The sequence below is a fragment of the Kuraishia capsulata genome, genomic scaffold, assembly GCF_000576695.1.
Source record: "Kuraishia capsulata CBS 1993 genomic scaffold, Kuraishia_capsulata_scaffold_1, whole genome shotgun sequence".
NCBI classification, from domain to species: Eukaryota; Fungi; Ascomycota; class Pichiomycetes; order Pichiales; family Pichiaceae; genus Kuraishia; species Kuraishia capsulata.
In genome coordinates, this window is record NW_019172950.1 from 2,245,595 (window position 1) to 2,266,759 (window position 21,165).

Here is a 21,165-nt window from a genome sequence, read left to right on the forward strand (position 1 = left end):
GTAAAAGTCCAAAGCTTCGCTCGGATCAATTTAACAAAATAAACCACATTGTTACTAATATTTTTTTGCGTTTAATAATGTCCTTTGACGCTTCCAGAAAATAACTATATTCTTCAAACTCTGTTTCGGTTCTAACTGCCTAACGTGAGCGCTGCTCCGCGTAATCATATGCCCGAAGTTAGGACGCCTTACCTAAAACGGCAATTGGGGTTTACGCAGCCGCGAAGCTCCACACCTTGATACATTTCGGGTGATTGTTGAGTCAGCTGTTTAGGCGGTCATGGCTGACTCTGTTATAAGGTAATAGTGTAACTAAGAGCTTAATTTCAATCTTATCGATGACCCAAGAAGGCTCGAAACACTTGTGGAGTAGTAGCCCAGAACGTGGTTTTTCTATGCCCCACCCACTACACCTAGACCCATCCACATGTATGGAACATTGGTTCATAGATAAAGCCTTTGGCTGTATTGTTCAAATCAGGACTTGATCGGGGGTTGACAAATTCGGCAAAAATAATTGGTCCCATTTTGAGTGACTCTTGCCAATCCGGAGTTTAATTCCGAGGCCCCGGAATACCTGCCTCAGCCCCTCAGGTTACATAATTTCAAAAAAGCATATCGGAGCTTGAAAATATGGTTGTACGTCAGACGATAAGTTTTGCATTAAATCTCCCATAATGTTGCGGCCATCAGTATGTTGGTATAACGACTAGTTTTCTCAACAGAATAGCACAGATTCCCATCTTCGTTCACCGCACACTTTGCAGCTGAAGAGTCAAATCTCTTTCAATGACCCTCCCCTCGAGTCTACCCTCGTTCACAGATCGGATACAGCCATTAAAGCGCGCACCCCTACCTCGGAAGTAGGGGGAAGAGGTCACATGACCTTATCTACGGGCGTTGATTGGCTGTTCTGCCGCGCAGCTCATTTTTCACCAGGCAGTATAATATTCGTCCAACATCCCGATCCTTTTTTCCAACCTGTTGCAGAGTTCCTTTTCCTTTCTCCATTGTTTCTACCTAGGTCGACTCAATTGAATCCATTACTTTTGCGGATTTCCATTTTTTAAAAACACCCAGAAGGCCTGTTTTTAAACACCCGGAAACTTCACTAGAAAAAACTTTTATCAATGTCTCTTTACGTTGAAAACACCACAGCCCTGTCCAAGTACTTGGACTTGGACCAAAGAGGAAAAGTCCTGGCCGAGTACATCTGGATCGATGCCTTTGGTGACATCAGATCCAAGTGTAAGACTTTGGACGCAAAGCCAGCCAGCGTTGAAGATCTGCCAGAGTGGAACTTTGACGGTTCCTCCACGGAACAGGCGCCAGGCAACAACTCCGACGTGCTGCTTAGACCAGTCGCCTTCTACCCAGACCCTTTCAGAAGAGGTGACAACATTGTCGTTCTAACCGAGTGCTGGAACAACGACGGAACCCCAAACAAGTACAACCACAGAACCGCGGCGGCTAAGATCATGGCCAGCTACACGGACGAGGAGATCTGGTTTGGTTTGGAACAGGAATACACCATGTTTGACCACGACGGAAACGTCTATGCCTGGCCAAAGGGTGGTTACCCAGCCCCACAAGGTCCATACTACTGTGGTGTTGGTACTGGCAAGGTTTACGCTAGGGCTGTTGTGGAGGCTCATTACAAGGCCTGTCTCTATGCCGGTATCACCATCAGCGGTATCAACGCCGAGGTGATGCCTTCGCAATGGGAGTTCCAGGTCGGACCATGCACCGGAATCAAGATGGGTGACGAGTTGTGGGTGGCTCGTTACTTCTTGCACCGTGTGGCCGAGGACTTTGGCGTCAAGATCTCGCTGCATCCTAAGCCATTGAAGGGTGACTGGAACGGTGCTGGTTGTCACACCAACGTGTCCACCAAGGCCATGAGAGTTCCAGGTGGTATGAAGGTGATTGACGCTGCTCTCGAGAAGTTGTCAAAGAGACACGCAGAGCACATCTCACTCTACGGTAAGGACAACGATCAGAGATTAACCGGAAGACACGAGACCGCGTCGATGACCGCCTTCTCTTCTGGAGTTGCCAACCGTGGTGCCTCCGTCAGAATCCCAAGATCTGTTGCCTTGGAAGGTTACGGATACTTCGAGGACAGAAGACCGGCTTCCAACATCGACCCTTACCTCGTTACCGGTATCGTTGTCGAGACCATCTGCGGTGCAGTGGAAGGTGTCGACATGGTCAAGGAGTTTGCTAGAGAATCCGAATAAGTGGAACATAATAAGGAGAGTTCACTCTCTCCATTCTTTCGGCCCTTTTGATGTTTTGTTTGTTTTTATGCGTTTGTTTAAAACTGTGATTTTAACTAAGAAAAGAAGCCCTCTGTTCTCATTATGAGAGCAAGATTTATATGTCTCTTTTATGGTTTAGCCTCTACGCCTATTTATTACTCGCCAGTTCTGGCATCTTGGTGAGTTTTCTTGTGTTCGTGTTCGTTTTTGTTTTTTTTCTGGCTTGCGCTTTCCAATTCAGCTTCCGGTTTCTACCCCAACTTTCACAGTAGAGATAAGACTTAGCAAGTCTCGGGGCGAGGCCCCACGAAAAATAGCGTGGGGCGTGAAGATTTCAATCTATCCATCTCTTATTGGCCAGTGCACACTGAGTAGCCTGACTCTGTTGCAGTAACCATAGATAAGGTTGCGGAATCGAAGTTTCCAATAAATATATACAATTGCTGGTGGGTCTGTTGACTTCAACTGAATAGTTTGCCTGGCCCAAAAGTCCAGTTAGTGAAAAAAGAAAAAAAAAGAAAAAAAGTACGCGTGTATGACCAGCGCGGGCCATATAATTCCTAAGAAAATCTTTTCAGGCCCAGCGAAAAAAATCGCTCAATTCCAGCGCGACTCACAATAGTACACTACTCCTTTCGGGATCACGATGGATCAAATTGGATCTTGGAGGTAATGAGACAATAAAATGGGCGCTTCTGGAAAGGCTACGCAAAAAGGGCTTCTAGGCAAGCCTGAACCATCCCCGCTATAGACTTGCCCGACCTAGCATAAATTCTAGAGATAGTGGAAGTGGGGTGCAACTGGCGTTTATCTCGCCATTCGCGTTATCCACCAATCAAATGATGCTTCCCACGATTGTCCCTCGGATCCAACCGGTTGGACCCTCGGGTTTGCTCTGAGACAAAAAATAGCGAGGCGTGCGTCTCTCAAATACTGGGCACCGTGCTCCTAACACGAATCTTTTGGCAGAATTGATCGGGGCACTATCATTTCCTGGATTGAGATGCGATGAATGCTTCATTTTTTCTGTTGCAGGCGGACAACACAACCTTAACCATAGACTTCCACGCAAGCATGTCTGCTGAATTGTGTGAAGCCTTCAAGAAGATCGGGTTTGAAGACTCGAAAGTTAATGAGATCACTAAGAACAAGAAAGTGGCCAATGCTTTGGAGCAGATAGTGTCGAAGTTGGACGTCACCGCACCTTTGGACAAGTCGAAACTGGCATTGTTGCACTCTCTTTCAACGTCGATCAAGTCGTTTCCTTTTGATAATAAGTATGTCTGGTTGGCCGAATTTATTGTGTCTGGTGGAATCTTGACAAACCTCCAGGTTGCTGAAGGAGTCAAGGCAGTCAATGTCAACCCAGAGATCACCAGAAAGGAACTGGAAGTTGAGTCTGGTGTTGGTGTTTCCTTAACTCCCGAGTTTGTGGAAGCTGAAATTGTCAAGTTTATGCAAGACAACAAGGAGGAGTTGAACACTAAGGGAGCAAAGAAACTGCCTTGGTTGATGTCTTCGGTGAAACAGGTTCCCGAATTGAAGTGGGCTCAGCCAAGTCTGTTCAAGCCTTTAATCGACAAGCATCTTGGCGATTTTCTGGAGACTTCCAAGGCTAACGCAGAAGGTGGAAAGCCTGTGGCCTCTGCAAAGAGATCCATGTTTAACGAAGGTTTCCTGGGTGACTTGCACAAGCCAGGCAAGAACCCACAGATGTGGCCTGAGTTGATGCCAAAACATCTCGAAGTCACAGGAGGTAAAGTTTACACGCGTTTCCCTCCAGAACCTAATGGATTTTTGCATATTGGACATTCCAAAGCGATTATGGTCAACTTTGGATATGCGAAATTCAACAACGGACACTGTTACCTCCGTTATGACGATACAAATCCTGAGGCCGAAGAGGAGAGATACTTCAAGAGTATTTTGGAGATGATCGAGTGGCTGGGATTTGAGCCATGGAAGATCACATACTCTTCGGACTATTTTGACGAATTGTATGCTTTGGCTGAGAAGCTGATCTCTTTGGATAAGGGCTATGTCTGTCACTGTACCGCCGAAGAAGTTAAACTTCAGCGTGGTTTGAAGGCAGATGGTAATATGGGGGGAGAAAGATTTGCTTGTCCTCATAGATCCAGACCTATTGAGGAGAGTCTGGTAGAGTTCAGAAACATGAAGGCAGGAAAATACAAGATCGGAGAGGCTACTCTTCGTATGAAGCAAGATCTAGAGTCTCCTAACCCCCAGATGTGGGATCTTGTGGCATACAGAGTTCTAAATGCAACGCATCACAGAACTGGTGACAAGTGGAAAATTTATCCAACCTACGACTTCACTCACTGTTTGGTGGATAGTTTCGAAAATATCTCCCATTCTCTGTGTACCACCGAGTTCTACCTTTCCAGGGAATCGTATGAGTGGTTGTGTGATGTCTTGCATGTGTACAGACCTGCTCAAAGAGAATACGGAAGACTCAACATCTCAGGTACCATCATGTCCAAGAGAAAGATTGCCAAGCTTGTGAATGAAGGATATGTCCGCGGATGGGATGATCCGAGATTGTATACTCTGGAAGCCATAAAGAGGAGAGGTATTCCTCCCGGGGCTATTCTGTCTTTCATCAACACCTTGGGTGTTACTACTTCGACCACAAACATCCAGGCAGTGAGATTCGAGAGCGCTGTCAGAGCGTATCTGGATGCCACTACTCCAAGATTGATGATGATTGTTGATCCAGTCAAGGTGGTTCTGGAGAACGTTGAGGACGATTTCGAGGTACAGGTTGAAATTCCATTGAAGCCAGGAAATGCAGACTTGGGTGATCGTAAGATAAGTCTTGGTAAGACTTTTTTCATTGAAAGATCTGATTTCAAGGAGGAAGCTGATGATGAATATTTCAGACTGGCTCTGAACCAGAGCGTTGGTCTTATCAAGGTTCCATACACAATTTCTGCCACTTCCGTTGAGAAAGACGGGTCTGGAAAAATCACGCTGATTCATGCCAAGTACAACAAGGATGAGCCAATTAAGCCAAAGACATTCATCCAGTGGGTGCCAAGCAGCTCGGCTATCAAGATTTCGGAACTGAGAGTCCAATCGCAGTTGTTTAAGAGTGATAATCCATCCTCTGTACCAGAGGGCTATTTGAGTGACATCAACCCCCAATCCGAGGAAGTTTTCCACGATGCAATTGTGGAGCCTGCTTTCCTCGACATCAGAGCCAGGTCTCCTCTTAACTTGAAAAGTCCAAGCACTGAATTCAACATTGTTGAGAAGAAGGGTCCTGAAACCGTCAGGTTCCAGGCCTTGAGATTAGGTTACTTCTGTTTGGACAAAGACTCCACGGATGACAAGATTGTGCTTAACAGAATTGTCACCCTTAAAGAAGACTCCAAGAAGTGAAAGCATGCATAGGGCATTTTCAGTATATATTTTTTACAAACCTTGATTCTCGTTGCATATGCTTATAATCCATCTTATATAAACGAATTGAGTGTCTACCAGACCTCAAAATCCAAAATCTCAAACATACGGCCAATCACAACAAGTGATTACGAACCAAAGGATATTAATACTAGCTTGTTCACTTTTTTCACATAGTTTTCCGCCACTTTATTTTTAAAGCTTTGCTTGTGGCTGTGGTTTCTTCGTGTTTTCTAGAGATCTGGGTTGGAGTTAGATATGCGTAGATATGCCCCATGAAAGTTGCCGCATTGGGGCGGCACAATGCTGTGACTCTACGGGAATGAATTCAAAGTTCCCGATCGCTTTACGCCCAACTTGAAACAATTTGGAGATCATAATAATAATTCGGCTATGCAAGAGAGAGGCATAAAAAGACCAGACATTCTCCTCAATAATTGGCGCGAAAATCTTTGTCTCAAGAACACACGGAAATGCTCCCCACCACCGCTGCCTCAGCAACAGCCCCAAGTAAGGATGAGAACTCTGATAACTGGATGCCACTATTTACAGATATGGGGATTGGTGAGCTGTGTGTAATAACCTAGGACACAAACACACTGAGAAAGCCAGAAACAATCTTGATTGGAGGACTATGGACGATCTTCGGGCGGCATACGTTGAGTGTGTGAGTTCCAACGCAGTGTACTCGCTTTGCTTATCGACAATTTGTTTTAACCATATTTGCTAATAGCATTCTTCGCTCTATATATATTGTAAAAAAAAACACAAAAAATTGGGAAGCTGTGATCTAGTAGCTCATAGTGCGTGGAGCGAGACCCAGGGTAAGACCTTCTTTCGTGAGCACCTTCATGCGCTTGGAAAGTCAGTAGTTTTCCACAGACGTTCATATGCCCGATATACCCAATTGATTGTTATTTATCCACCAGAATTTGTTTGAATCGACTAATGGCAAATGTTAAAGCAATGAGCCGCACATGCTGTCAAGTTGCATGATTCTGAGATATTTGATAATTTTCTAGAATTTGATTTTTTACGAAAAAATTATCAAGTTATGTTGTCAGAATTGTCAACCAATAATTCTTTTCGTTTTCACAATCATTTCTTAAAACGTCAAAATCTAGTCAATGATCATTGCAGGCATTTAATATCAGTCATGCATCCATGAACTGGTACTCAGTGGCCAAACTGGGGCCACCAGTAACGCTTATTGTCTCTTTGAAAGTTGGGTGGTGGGTCGGAATTTCCGAAATATCTTAAGAAAGTCTGTTGACTACCTCAAGTTGAGTTTCTGAGATTTGAACCCAACTGCGACCTTTTAGCAGCATAATCATAGAGTCATGATCATGCATCATGCAGAACGGCTCGCAGAGATATGCGTGCAGACATTAATCAGACACCTGCCAATTGGCAATAAACAACTTGGGAAGGATCGGAATATCAGGCGATATTTTTATAAACTAGCCCGGTGATCGCCTCTTTCTGTTATGCCATCTGGGGAACAACAAACGAGTCATAGCGACAAAGCAGGATGCAACTAGCGTGGTCGTGATTAAGCCTGGCCTGCCAACTATGGGGATGACAGAAAATGGTTTGCATGAGATGCTTATCAGAAAAACCCCAATTAGAATCACATGCCCCATGTTAGTCAAATCCGAGAATTTTCTCTCAAGCAGGCTCAATCGCGTAACCCGAGCAAAAAGTTAGCCGGAATAATTCCCGTCACACTCTTGAGCAATCTCAAAGAGACGTCAAATGTCTACTCATCTCCGGTCGAGCTAAAGCCGATCAACCCAATTTCGGTGCTTCTCTACGACAGTTTTTGGTCCAAACGCACCAAACAGGAAACCCAATAACACACCATGGAACCCGTTGATGAATGCGATGATCAAATGTTCATTAACTCTACATAGACCTTGAGAGATTTACATTCTACCGCAAAACCAAAGCCCTGCCGATATTCGATTGTTTGCCAACTCCGAGACGGCGCATGTGGTATGTTCGGCTTTGTCATCTTTCGCAGATAAACTTCCACACTTCTAACGCTCGTTCAGTGTGCAGGTTTTTTTCGAGTACAAATGTAGGCTTTAGGTTAGAAAGCCAAATTATCCAGTTAGTCATTTAAAAAAGGTGTGCCGTTTCTTGATCATCATTTTGGAGATCGTACTTGGTAATCGTCATGTATCAGTTCCCCAATTTGCTTGAATCAAAGGCAAAGAAACCCTTGACGTTCACCGTCTATCATGGTAATTTCGTCCATACACCCGTATTGGGTGAACTCCAGGTCCTTCTGGGTGCAAGAATAGCTGTTGATAAGAGCGGAGTGATAGTTTATATCAAGACGTCTCCTTTGAAGACTTCTCCTATTCAAGAGGCTATGGCACTTAATCCGTCTCTACCACGAGACGAGATAAGATGTATCGATACCATGGATGATACTTCGAAAGTATCCAAATTCTGGTTTCCCGGATTTATCGATACTCATATTCACGCACCACAGTTTCCGAATAACGGCGTTTTTGGCAGTTCAACTACTGTGGATTGGCTATTAAAGTACACATTTCCCATGGAGAAGCTTCTCGGGGCTGATCTGAACAAATGTTTTGAGGTCTACGACAAAGTGGTCAAGAGAACACTCGCGAATGGAACCACTTGTTGTGCATATTATGCGACGATCGATGTCGATGCCACAAACTTGCTTGCGGATTGCTGTTACTCCAATGGCCAACGCGCATACATAGGAAGGAGCTGCATGGACTGCGCTCACAAGGATTATACCGACGAAAGTGCCGAAGAGGGAGTCAAGGCTACGTACAAAGTTATGGGTCATATATCCAACCGAGATTTCTGCTATGATTTGATTAAGCCGATAATAACTCCGAGAAATGCAAACCGTTGTTCTGGAGACTACATGAAAAGGCTGGGGTTGATAGCCAAAGTGGGTAATCTTCCACTGCAGTATCACATGTCTGAGACCGGGCCTGAAGCTGCTAAAATTCTGGAACAGTTCCCAGAGAGAAAGAGTTATGCAGATATATATGATTACCACGATCTGTTGACGTCCTCGGCGATTCTGGGTCATTGTATATACATATCGCAAGAGGAGCTTGATCTCATAAACGAGAGGAAAGCTGCCATTTCGCACTGTCCGATTTCAAACAGTTGTCTCATAAGTGGTGAATGCAAGGTAAGATGGTTACTGGATAATGGCACCAAAGTTGGGCTGGGAACGGATATTTCTGGGGGTTATTCTGCGTCGATTTTGGCTACTGCAAGACATGCGCACATGGTTTCGAGACATGTTGCTATGAAGACAAAAGAATTAAAAGACACCTTATCTGTGAATGAGGTATTGTTTTTAGGAACTCAGGGAGGAGCCCAAGCAATGGGACTTCAGGACATGATTGGGTCTTTCGATGTGGGCAAGAAATGGGAGTGCCAACTGATTGATCTGGAGGTGGAAAACAGTCCCGTGGATTTGTTTGATTTCCTGACCCCCAAGTTGGAGAAAAGCTCAGAGAGCGACCCCCAGTGGATGAGCACGTTCCAGGATATGATCGACAGATGGGTTTTCAACGGGGATGATAGGAATGTGAGGCAGGTGTACGTGAATGGTCGATGTGTGATTGATAAGGATAAGACATACGAGGAGGTGATGCCGGAGGAGGAGGGGGTGACACCAAAGTCTAGTGTCACTGAACCTTTGGAATAGTCCAAACATATTTTGAGTCGGAATTCTCATTACAGGACTATCAAAATATCTATTTGGAAGTAGGTTGTCAATTGTACGCATGTACATGCATTCGAGTTTAACGGCCCGTATCTATAATGGCAGTCTGATTGCTCACCCGTATCGGGATGACAGAAAATACTGGGAGGTTTTGTAATATTATCTTGAAGTAACTTAACCTCCTGTTTGATCATTCTTTTGCGCGAGAATTTTAAACAAACATCACCATAATGTCATTGCCAGAGAATCACAACGAGTTTAGAAGTAAGACCTTTTTCATGGGATATGACTGATGGTTTAGCTATTCGGCGCTTATCCGTCTTTGTCTATTCGTCCTCTTGCTAATGCTAACCCTCCCTCTAGGTGATACTTTGACTGTGCCCACCAAGTCTATGATAGAGTCAGTCACTCTGGCCAGTGTGGGTGACTCTGTCTACAATGAGGACTCGGACACTCTTGCTCTTGAACAAAAAGTAGCCGAATTGACCGGTCATGAGGCCGGCTTGTTCTGTGTTTCTGGAACGTTGTCCAACCAGATCGGTCTCAGAACTCAACTATTGCAACCACCGCACACTGTTTTGTGTGATTATCGTGCTCATGTGTATGTTCACGAGGCTGGTGGATTGGCAACTCTTTCGCAGGCCATGGTGTCTCCAGTGAAGCCTTCCAATGGCCTCTATCTCACTTTGGAAGACGTCGTCGAGAACTTCATCGAGGATGGCGACATCCACCGGGCTCCTACAAAAGTTGTTTCTTTGGAGAATACAATTCATGGCATAATCCACCCAATTGAGGAGATCAAAAGAATATCGGAGTGGTGCAAGAGTAACGGGATCAAGTTGCACTTGGACGGAGCCAGAATCTGGAACGCTTCAGTGGCCACTGGCCTGTCAATCAAGGATATTGCAAAATACTTTGATTCTGTGTCTTTGTGTCTTTCCAAGGGCTTGGCAGCTCCAATTGGATCTGTTCTTGTGGGACCCAAAGCCTTCATCCAGAAGGCCAATCACTTCAAGAAGCAAAACGGTGGTGGTATTAGACAGTCAGGTTTTCTTGCACGCATGGCCTCCATTGCTATAGATGAGAATTTGCCCAAGCTACAGTACTCGCATGATTTGGCTAAAGATTTCGCCGATTACGCTGTGTCCTTGGGGATCAAATTGGAGTGTCCCACTGACACCAACTTTGTTTTCTTCGATCCCAAGGCCAACTCCATTGATCCAAACTTGGTGGCCAAATTATCTGAGAAGTATGAGATCAAAGCTTATGGTTTCAGGTTTGCTTTCAGCTTCCAGAACTCCAAGGAGTCAGTGGAGAGGCTAAAGCTTCTGACGAAGGAGCTTTTGGAGCTCTCCGAGAAAGCCCCAGCTGGAGCTCCTATAAGTAACATGACGTACTATTCAGGCGTGCAAAAGTGATGTTTATAAAACAGTTCTTTGGTTATATATTGTTAGTTTCCACAAATCGAAAGACCGCAATGTGGAAGCCATAGTGAACATGGAACATCCGGCCGAAACGTATCAATTACAAGTCAGAAAGCGAATAGGTGACATTCTTCGACGTTGGGTATTCGGTGACGTCGATGTGAATATGTGGAACACCTTCGAAGTCAGAAGGCATCAACCAGGTGGAGTTAAAGGACCAGAAACCGTGGACATCATGGTCGATGTTGTACTCAAAGATCTCACTGCTGGTGTTCACGTTTCCAGAGATCTCTAGCTTTAGACCAGGCAACGAAGTCATGGTGGTGAGGTTGTCGTTAGGAAAGATGTCGAATGGAGAGACCGAGAAGGAGAATCCGATATCGTAACCTGGAGATGTGGTAACATTGGGGTAGGTGATGTCCAGGTAACCTTCACCTGCTGTTGCCGAGATTACAGATTCCTGAGCCCAAAGAGTGATGTAACCGCTTCTTCCTTCACGGACATACCACTGGATCACAGCTGGGTTGAAGGCATAGTTGGAAGTTGCAGGTCCTCCGATCTTGAGCTCGCTTATCTGTTCAGCGCCAATGGTGATAAGATCATTGCTCCAGACACTGATGTTTCTTGGGTAAGTGTCGAACGGTGGAGAAAAGGCCTGGACTGCCAAAGACGTTGGGCCCGGATATTTCTTGAAGGCTTCGAGAGTAGCCTCCGGAACCAGGTCTTCAATCTGAGGAATTCCCAGGGCTATCAGATGCGCAATTCCGAAATCGGCCTGGTGGTACATTCCTGAAATTTGCTTTGGCATTGGAGCATATTCCCTTCCAACGAGACCCCAGACGGTGGCCGCAGTGATGGAGAAGTAGAGGTTCATGTCGAAGCCATAGGACCTGTCCCATGGTCCAGCAAAGTTCTTCAAGTTGGCGTTGTACAAAGATTTGGTGAGAACCATGAGATCGGCAAACATTTCCTTGGCATATCCTGGAAGTGGTGAAGATGCTGGAGCGTATTTGATCCATTGGCCCAAGGCCCACATGGCAACTCCGGTGTAGGTTGGTGAATTGAACTCGGAGAAAGTGTCGTACATTTTGTATAAATCATAGGCTTCTTTGGCCCACGTTTCACTCCAAGTGGTCATGTTGGCATCGTTGAAGTAATAACCTGCATACGACTGAAGAATCACCCTCATCAACCATGGGTTGCTGTAGCATGGATACAGGTTATCACCATCAACACCACCAACACGGTACTGATCTCCCTTTGCAGAAAGCCACAATATTTTTTCGACAAGATCAACCCCAGTCTCGCTGAGTCTCTCCTTGTAATCTGCAAGAAGAATCACGAAAGCTGAGCCCACGAAGTCTCTCCAATTGGAGTCGTAAGAGCCGTATGGAGATGGGTCGTAGACACCTTCTTGAGGAGTAGGTTCATCAGGAGCTTGTTGGATAATACCGTACCAAATTTTGGTTGGATCCTTATACATTCCCTTGTAAATATTGGCAAAAATTCTCTCAGCACGCTCGATATCGCCCTTATCGTTTCTGGCAACGAGACCAACAGAGTACCATGCAGTTTGACGACTATCGTATCTGCCAACCAAGTCAGCATCCGCGGTAACCAGGTAACCAGCTTCTTCGTCCCAGAATCCGTCCTGAAACTCCAGAGATGCGTCAAACAAATCCTGGGCGTTTTTGCTGAGATCTCCAATGGGACCTGCATGTCTCTTGGAGAGAAGAGGTGCGGCGTTGGTGACACCTGCCAGAAGTAAGGAACCGGCCGCTATCAATGTGTTGAGCTTCATGGTAACTCGTGCGACTTGTGCTTTTTTATCGGGGCCGAAAAAAAGTAAAAGGCGGGGGACCCCATGTATTTATGCACTTGATTATACTCAGACCATTCCTGTGAAAAATGGCCTCAAACCGAGGCAAACATCACAGCCAACATCCGCAACACATGCCAGATGTCTAAATTGAGTAGATTGACATCCCACATTGGGAATATATCCAGATCAGGAGAAATTCAGGGCTATTCTACACCTTGTGCAAGGACCAGCATGTACAGCTCACGGGGATCCCTGAATGATCAGGGCATGCAAGTCCTGAGGATTACGACCTATCCAGAAATGTAACCAGCAGACGCGGGCCTTTTTTGGGGTTAGGAAATGTTTTAACCGAGGCGCATGGTGACAGCACGTTTGGCGTCACGGTTGCAAATGGAACTTGGGAGATTATGCTGGGGTGTCGTTATCGGGTGTTATCGTTGCTCGGAAAAAACATCCGTTTCAGCCAATTGATTGTCCTCGCCTTTGGGACCATGATGGCACAATTGAGGGATCTACGAGGATTTACAAAGATCCACAGATCCTCAGATAAGGCTTAAATGTGCAATTACAACAATTTATTTGCGATGCTCCCCGAGCAATGGGGTATATTCACTACTGTCTCAGCCAGGCCGATAAGAAATCCTTGGGACGTTATCTCATCGGCCTGACCCAGCCTCCGAGGCTTTGAAAGTGAAAAATGCGTGTGTTGCCTATCTCGGATGCAAGTTCCCTAATGCATCCTCGGGTTATTACGAGGCTTGTGTACAATTACGGCACGGACCACAATTAGGATTTTTTAGCAAAGACTAAGAATAATGGATTTCAGTAATTACAAGAATTACCCAATTGAGCAGATCAACTCGGAGACCGTTGGGTCTAACATCGAGATATTTCAAAAGATCCTCAAGAATGCCTCCAACCCCTTTGCTGGGAAGCTCTCATCAGAGTTGTTCGTTGAACACGAAACCCAGATCGCCTTACAGAAAAGAGTACCTTGGCACCAATTTTACATTTTGGACCCGGCAAATGGTGAGGTCGTCAGTGCTTTCAGAATAATCTACCACAGGGGTAACAACGGGTATACCAACTTGTTGGTGAGTTTCGTCCATACCAAAGCAGAGTATAGGAAGAGAGGGTTCATTGACTATTTGATCAGCGAATGTATCAAAAAGTACGAAACTGTGGGATCATATGAGTTTTCAGTGCCAGGTTCAAACAACAAAGATACGGATGACTTTATCAAGAAACATATAAAGCCTTCAGAGAAGTATTTTTGGACTTTATATTCAGCCGTTCAAACCTTTTATGCGCGATTTGGGTTTGTACCCTTTAGAGACATGAACTGGCTCACATACAAAGCAGAGGAGGTATCAACGTATACCATTGATGATGTCAAGACTGGTTTCCGCGACACTACCGTCGAGCTAATTGCTTTTGATGAAGACGTGGTTAAATTCTTTGCAGACCCCGATTATGCGTCATATGTCAACGACTCACTCAACGACGAAAATGTTAGGTCTATGAGTCTAGATAACCCAACATTTTACACTTGTCACAACAGAGATTTGTGTGTGGCCGAGTTGCATCACAAAGAGCTGAAGAACACAGGACTTAGACTGAAGCACAGTAACGGCAAGGAGTCCTTTGTGATTGTCTCTGGCGACCTCCACCACGAGGAGCTTGTAATCCACAAGCTTTTCACTAACTTGGATGTTGCCACAGAATCAGAGCTTTTGGATGATGATCTTGACAGAATCCAGAAGTTTCTGCATGTAATCTTTGACGAGTACCCTTTTAGAGAGCTGGGGTTTGTGAAGGGTTACACCTTTGCGGTCACAACGGCAGACTTACATGCGAAAGATCCCGATACTCAGAGCTATATCATTGAGAAGCTACAGGGTAACGACTGGAGCTTGGACACTTCCAATACCAAGTTTTTGGCAATGATGAAAGATTACGCCAAAGATGGTGTTGCAGAGGGAACCGTATGGCTAAACAACGGTTTCTGGTGCTTTGGGTGAAATGTAGAATATGCGCCGAACGGTCTGATCTTCAGGCCTGCGCATATATGACAAATTATTCAGAACAAAAAACGTAAGAAGATTCAGCTTTTCGATTTCACCGTGTAACAATTTCAATCGAGGTGCATATGCATCAAGCAAGAAAGTGCATGGTCACCGGCTAAATCAAAGGAGTCGAGAAACAGCATTGCCCACTACCGGTCGCTTTCAAGCCAACTGATCGACGCATGGAGCTTGGACTATTGCCATTTCGAACCACCGACTTCGGCATATACGGGGTGGCTGGACCATGTTCTCCGGTATTATGAAAGACCATATAGACTGCTTTCAACTACACACGTAAAGAATAATGTCTATAAAATCCATATACAATACTGAATGAGTTGATTATGAGTTTATATAATTCAATTGTTGGATCTAGATAATGGACTTTCTAGACTTCTTGGAGTTTCTGCTCTGTGTTCTTGAAAGCTGTCTCTCAATAGTCTTCTGCTCCTCCTCTTCTGCGGAAGGGGCTTCGTCCTTGACTCTGTTCTTGGACTTTGGAACTCTAACCAGCCAATACAAGAACACAGTGCCAAATATGTTGATGAAGATGAAAGCGATGTAAATACCGTAATTTCTCCATCTCTGAGAGTAGTAAGAATTGACCGAGGCCAAGTACACATCCGTGGAAGCAGTAGAGCAGAACGAACACTTAGAAGTCTCATCTTCGTCCAGCAAGTAACCACCCGCCGCACTAATATAGTCCTTCATGTAATCACCACAATTCATTCCGCTTGGTGGTGGGAAATGGACGTACTCCGACGTGGAGCAAGTCACTTTAGATTTACCAACACCAGTACTCAACACACCTTGCACCCAATAGGTGAATGGCGAGACACGGTACATGAAAATCCAGAATCCACTTGGGTATTTCAAGATACCACAGAAATTGAGAGACATGGTGAACATCAGGGAAGCCAAGTTGGCGGCATTATCGGCAATCTCCATACCAGCAACACACAATTGAGCCAATGTGGAAGCATATACAAAGAAAGCGACGATGTACAACCAAATCAAAGCACCACGCTCGTGAACGGTATCAGTGGCAACAGCGTTTTCATACATACCAACTGGGTAGTACCAACAGAAGAAAGACAAGGTACCACACAACATTTGCCATGGAATTTCAACCGTGATCTGAGCCAAAATAAATGCAAGCCAAGAGAAGGTCTTTGAAGGACGTTCTCTGGCCTCGTATAGACCACGTTGAAAGACGTAGTTTGGCAGATACTGCTGAGTCAAAGTCATCAAGACAATCAAGAACATAAAGATGGCAAGCATCTGGTTCTGAAGACCTTGGAGAGAGAGACCAGCCTTGAAAAAAGAGAAACCATTGAAAATAGCAGAGATGATAGTAAGAAGAAGTTTGGACCAGATGTAAGTTGGAGTTCTGAAGTACTGTTCGAACACACGCCTGGTGACCTGGGTGTACTGGAACCACAGTGGAGCAGCAAACTCCTTGCGGGCATCTGGAGAATCATCCTTTGGAATTTTGACTAATTCATGTTCCATGGTAGCCAGCTCTGTACGAACAGCCGCACGTTCAGCAGAATTCATCCACACCTCGTGATAATCCTGATTGGCATGAGAACCTGGGGCAGCACCAATGACTTCCAACATCCACTCGGCAGGGTTGGCATCGTGAGGACATGGATGAGCACCGTGTTTTTCAAAGTAGTCAATCAGAGTAGTACAGTTTTCACCCAAATCACCGAAGTAAACAGTACGTCCACCTCTTGCCAAGAACAACAATCTGTCGAACTCTTGGAGCAAGATGGCTGAAGGCTGGTGAATAGTACACAGAATAGCTTGACCGTTGTCAGCCAGCTTACGCATCAACTGACAAATAGACCAGGCTGTCTGAGAATCCAAACCAGAAGTAGGCTCGTCCAAGAACAGAAGCAATTGAGGCTTAGCAGCCAGCTCAACACCGATGGTCAGTCTCTTTCTCTGCTCAACGTTCAGACCTTCACCACTAACACCAACAATGGCATCAGCGTACTTCTCCATTTCCAGGATTTCAATGACATTCTCAACATATTCGTCCTTCTCAGCTTGGGAAACCGAAGCAGGTTGTCTCAAATAGGCCGAAAAACGAAGAGATTCTCTTACAGTGGCAGTTTGCAAATGCAAATCTTGTTGCTGAACATAACCAGTAGAACGTTGGAACGAGTCATCTCTCAAACGACCGTTGACGAACATAGAACCAGTCACAACACCCATGGTGACTCTGTTGGCCAACACATCAAGCAAAGTAGTCTTACCAGCACCAGAAGCACCCATAAGAGCAGTCAAAGTTCCTGGCTTAACCCAACCATCAACATGGTTCAGAATTTTTCTCACTTCGGTCTTGATGTTCACTTCGTAACAAACATCACGCCAGTGGAAAATGTCCTTACCGGCACTAAGCTTGACAGCAGCTCCTCCCTTATCCTCACTGGTCGAACCAGTTTCCTCAATAACAGAGGCTTGTTTTTCACCATTAAGGGCAGATTCGGGGTCATCGGAGTTGATGAGCTTGTTTTGCTTTTTGAGCTTTCTCAAAGTTGAAGACTGGAACACCAAGACTTCACCCTTCTGCAAAGAACCTCTCGATAACTCACAGATAGCCAGGTAGACACCCAGGAAAAAGACGACAAAGGCAATAACAACACCCACGTTTCTCCACTTATGCTTGTTGTAGTAGGCATAAGCTGCGTTCACATATTTGGTACCGTTGACGAAGTCCTCTCCGGCCACGGAACTCACAGACGAACACACCTTGTTAGCACTAGGGTACTTGGAGTATGCCTCACCGGAAGGAATGAAAGCCGAGCACTCGAAAAGCCTATCTTGGAACTCGTTGGTCATCAAGGACTCAAACACATAAGCAATTGGATCCAGATAATTGATCCATCTGGACCAGCCAAGCATACTTGGGGTTGGGACCACGAAACCAGTGTAGATAACCAGAGCAAGCAAAATCAGAGCTGCAAGAGACATGGCTTCAGACAGAGTTTTGTAGAAAGAACCAATAGAACGGAAGATATGAGACATGGCCAAGGTAGCAAGAAAGTTCACCAAGAAGTAGAAGAAGAACCTACCTGGGTTTCTTCTGAAGTTCACCATGAAGTAGAAAACGAGGTTGAAACCAACAGCGGTGATAAGCTTGGGAGGAAATTCACTGATAATAGAAGCCATGGCATCTGCGGAAGGATGGTATAATGCGTATTTCTTATGTTTCTCAATGATGGGTCTAGATTCAAACAGAGCCATGACCTCCAAAAGCGAAGAAAAGGCATTGAACAAGACGGCAAAGAAGAGCGAGGCAGAACGGTAATAGAAGGATCCAGAAGTGGCAGGCAGGTTGTAAAACAGAGACGATAGAAGCAAACCCATGATGGTGTTGGCAATAACGGAGAACAAAGTAATCGAAGGATCACCTTGAAGTCTCCACCAGTTTCTTCTCAAAATAGCCTTGATTTGCATCGAATACGAGACAGTGTAAGAGGAGGTAGGTCTGGTGTGGTTGGATTGTCTGGCAACCTTGCTCTCCAAAAACTCAGTAGTGGCGTTGTTCACCTTGTGGTCTTGGATATAAGCGTCAACCTCTTCAGTAAGCTCCACAAACTCTGGGGAGTTACGCCAGTAGTCGGAGAACTCCTTAGGTGTCTTTGGCACCTTATTTTCGAATCCTGGCTTGGCGACTCTCTCACTTGGGTTGGTCAAAGAAGTCAAGAAATCGGCAGTGGTCTGTCTTGGTGGGCAGTCGTAACCCATGCGCAAGAAGTAATCCTTAGCCTTTGTTCCCAAACCAAAGTAAATCTGGTAACCTTCGTACAAAACGATGACATTGTCGAACAAGTCATAGGCATCTTGAGAACATTGGTAGATGGCAATGAGTGGAGTGGTGTCCAAAAGAACAGCAGAAGTCTTCAAGGCCCTAATGAACTCCAAAGCGGTGGCAGCATCCAGACCTCTAGTGGCGTTATCCCAGCACTGCAAGGCAGATCCACACAGAGACACTTCGGCAATGGAAACTCTCTTACGTTCACCACCAGAAACACCTCTGACTAAGTCGTTACCAACCTTGGTGTTTCTGGTGTGCAGCAAACCATAGGTTGCCATATAAACATCCGTCATATGTTTGGCGTACACCTCTCTGTTGATTCCATTGCCTCTGTTCTGAGGAGTTCTCAAACCAGCTGCAAAGTTCAGAGTCTGACCGACGGTCAAATGAGGGAAATGGTTGTCCACCTCAGCAGAGTAGACAACTTCACCTCTATAGTGCTTGTTGATTTCATTCATGGTGAAACCGTCGTAGGAAATCTCAGATTCCGGCGCAATTTTAAAACCGTAGGTCTGAGCACTGATGGTCTTCAACAAAGTGGAACAACCTGCACCTGGTCTACCCAGGACAACAGTAAGAGAACCTGGCTTCATAATAGCATCCATAGGCTTCAAGATATCAAAGAATCTGGCAGGATTCTCCTTAGCAAATTTGTTGTACAAGTCTTCCACCACCTTGTAGGGGTAATTGAGAATGGTAGGCTGGTACGAGGCATCTGCAGCGATACCAGACGCACGCAAATTTCTGTATGCAATTCCCAAGGAAGTATGCTTGTAGTAGTCTGGATCATTGTCCATGAGCTTTCTGAAGTTTTTAACCCAAAGCTTGGAGTCAAAATCGTCGGAGTTGGGGTCAAGACGGGAATCAATCTCACCTTCAGTGAAGGTGGAAACACCAGGCACATTAGACATGGTCGACAAGGTTCTCACCAAATGAGCACTGTCGGAAACAACCGAAGGTCTTGGCTTTCCGTCTGCCAAAAAAAGCGACAAATGGCCACTTTCATTGGTTAGCTTTCTGGCGAGGTCGTGAACCTGCTCATCAGCGGTGGCGTCGAAACCACGATAAGAGGCCACATCACTTCCAGCGTCGGACTTGACCACAATGGAATCAGTATCACTGGAAACCATTGTTAATCTTAAAGATAAACTAAGAGTTTGAACAATTCACCTATTGCAGCTTCAAGCAATTAAAGCAACACAAACAGCCAAAAAATAGCCCGAATTTCAAACGTTTTGGTCTGTTTTGAAATAGACCAGAAACACTTCGAAGTGGGGTTTACAAATCTAACTTCAGCCTGATAAGATCGAAGTAATATAAGTACCACCTGGGCAGGGTATAGGGGGAAATAATGTAGCGGCGTAAAGTTGGCGCTGTTTCAAGAAGAAAAACTGGTGGAAGCGATGGCAGAGTATATATACCGGCAGTTTTTTTAAACTGGGCGATTACGCAAACCAAAACAAACCAAATGGAAATTCGGAAAGAAGATGCACCCGGCCACAGCTGCCAAGCGCAATCAAGGCTCGGACGCTGGAAGCGTGTGGAGTTAGGGGAATTTTAGCAATCTCGGTCTCTCGGAAGGTATTTTAAGGTTCCGGATCCGGCTGGGGAGCTAGGTTTTTTTGTTTTCACCGGATTAACTCTCGGGGTCCATGTTCTGCGTCCGATGGTTTCTGTTGTTGCAAGGTACAAAGAGGCACAGTTTGTGAGTCGGCACAACCGCTTAAAATATTTACTTTTTGCTCGTATTTGTTCTTCTGTTTGAGCGACCAGGTGAAGTTATTTAGCGCCAGTCTTGACCTGCGATTGGACCCCAAAGTTTTTCGCGCACGACCCCGAATAACGCCGGTGACTCCAACCTTAATTGGGTACTTAATCGCACCGAGCCCCAATCTCTTACTCGTTCCCTCGTTCCAGCTTGGGCCCGGGCTGCAGTCTCGTATAAAGTAGGGCAGAAATTGCAGGGGAACGCGAGAGAGCAAATATTTCAGAGGATTTCAAATCATCCGGACTGGACCGATTGAATTTATAAGGGTCTTAGAGATATAGTTAATTGCTCAATTTCACAGGTGGGAAAAGGCACTTGACCATGCCTACCAATTGAAATAAATCCTGAGTTCTTGCACGTTTTCTTGTACTTGGACCAGGACTTGGTGAAGGGCAGATACAAGACTGGGTATATATTTACAATTGACCGAAATCACGACTTTGGTCCCAAGCCTAAAGAGCCCTTTACGTCGGGGGATCTTGTAGAATGACCTTTTAGTCATCACCAAATCTGCTCGTTTGCAGGGCCCAGGAAACGAGGCTTTATCGCCGAGTCGACGCCCGGAGATAAACATGCGCCACAGATGGTTATACCTAGACAAGCGATTCGACGGGCATATCATGCAGATTTATTTAACCTACAATTATTCCTTAAGGCATATACCATTTCTGGATGGTGAGTTTATGAATATATATAGCAAGCAAAAGCAAACAACAACAACAACAAAAAGGTACGCAAGGTGATAGCGATACGCGATAACCTAAGTAGCAAGAATAACAACGATAAATAGAATCGAGTAAGGAGAGCGAGTGATTATAAATCACGTTCAAAACAAACACATG

At 45.2% G+C, this 21,165-nt stretch overlaps 7 protein-coding genes across 7 annotated transcripts; 5 read left to right on the forward strand and 2 right to left on the reverse strand.

The window, feature by feature from the left end:
• Nucleotides 1–1,130: 1,130 nt before the first annotated feature.
• Nucleotides 1,131–2,240, forward strand: KUCA_T00001217001 (uncharacterized protein; the record flags this gene model as incomplete). Its single annotated transcript, XM_022605833.1, has 1 exon — nt 1,131–2,240. One exon carries the CDS (start codon nt 1,131–1,133, stop codon nt 2,238–2,240), a length of 1,110 nt encoding a protein of 369 aa, XP_022457262.1.
• A 1,029-nt stretch (nt 2,241–3,269) lies between these two features.
• KUCA_T00001218001 (uncharacterized protein) lies at nt 3,270–5,663 on the forward strand (the record flags this gene model as incomplete). The annotated part of the gene is made up of 1 exon (XM_022605834.1): nt 3,270–5,663. The coding sequence occupies one exon, from the start codon at nt 3,270–3,272 to the stop codon at nt 5,661–5,663; it is 2,394 nt and encodes a 797-aa protein (XP_022457263.1).
• Nucleotides 5,664–7,863: 2,200 nt separating this feature from the next.
• KUCA_T00001219001 (uncharacterized protein) lies at nt 7,864–9,396 on the forward strand (the record flags this gene model as incomplete). Its single annotated transcript, XM_022605835.1, has 1 exon — nt 7,864–9,396. The coding sequence occupies one exon, from the start codon at nt 7,864–7,866 to the stop codon at nt 9,394–9,396; it is 1,533 nt and encodes a 510-aa protein (XP_022457264.1).
• Nucleotides 9,397–9,758: 362 nt separating this feature from the next.
• On the forward strand, nt 9,759–10,832 carry KUCA_T00001220001 (uncharacterized protein; the record flags this gene model as incomplete). Its single annotated transcript, XM_022605836.1, has 1 exon — nt 9,759–10,832. One exon carries the CDS (start codon nt 9,759–9,761, stop codon nt 10,830–10,832), a length of 1,074 nt encoding a protein of 357 aa, XP_022457265.1.
• A 106-nt stretch (nt 10,833–10,938) lies between these two features.
• Nucleotides 10,939–12,639, reverse strand: KUCA_T00001221001 (uncharacterized protein; the record flags this gene model as incomplete). The annotated part of the gene is made up of 1 exon (XM_022605837.1): nt 10,939–12,639. One exon carries the CDS (start codon nt 12,637–12,639, stop codon nt 10,939–10,941), a length of 1,701 nt encoding a protein of 566 aa, XP_022457266.1.
• An 836-nt stretch (nt 12,640–13,475) lies between these two features.
• KUCA_T00001222001 (uncharacterized protein) lies at nt 13,476–14,681 on the forward strand (the record flags this gene model as incomplete). The annotated part of the gene is made up of 1 exon (XM_022605838.1): nt 13,476–14,681. One exon carries the CDS (start codon nt 13,476–13,478, stop codon nt 14,679–14,681), a length of 1,206 nt encoding a protein of 401 aa, XP_022457267.1.
• Nucleotides 14,682–15,098: 417 nt separating this feature from the next.
• KUCA_T00001223001 (uncharacterized protein) lies at nt 15,099–19,685 on the reverse strand (the record flags this gene model as incomplete). Its single annotated transcript, XM_022605839.1, has 1 exon — nt 15,099–19,685. One exon carries the CDS (start codon nt 19,683–19,685, stop codon nt 15,099–15,101), a length of 4,587 nt encoding a protein of 1,528 aa, XP_022457268.1.
• Between the last annotated feature and the right edge of the window lie 1,480 nt (nt 19,686–21,165).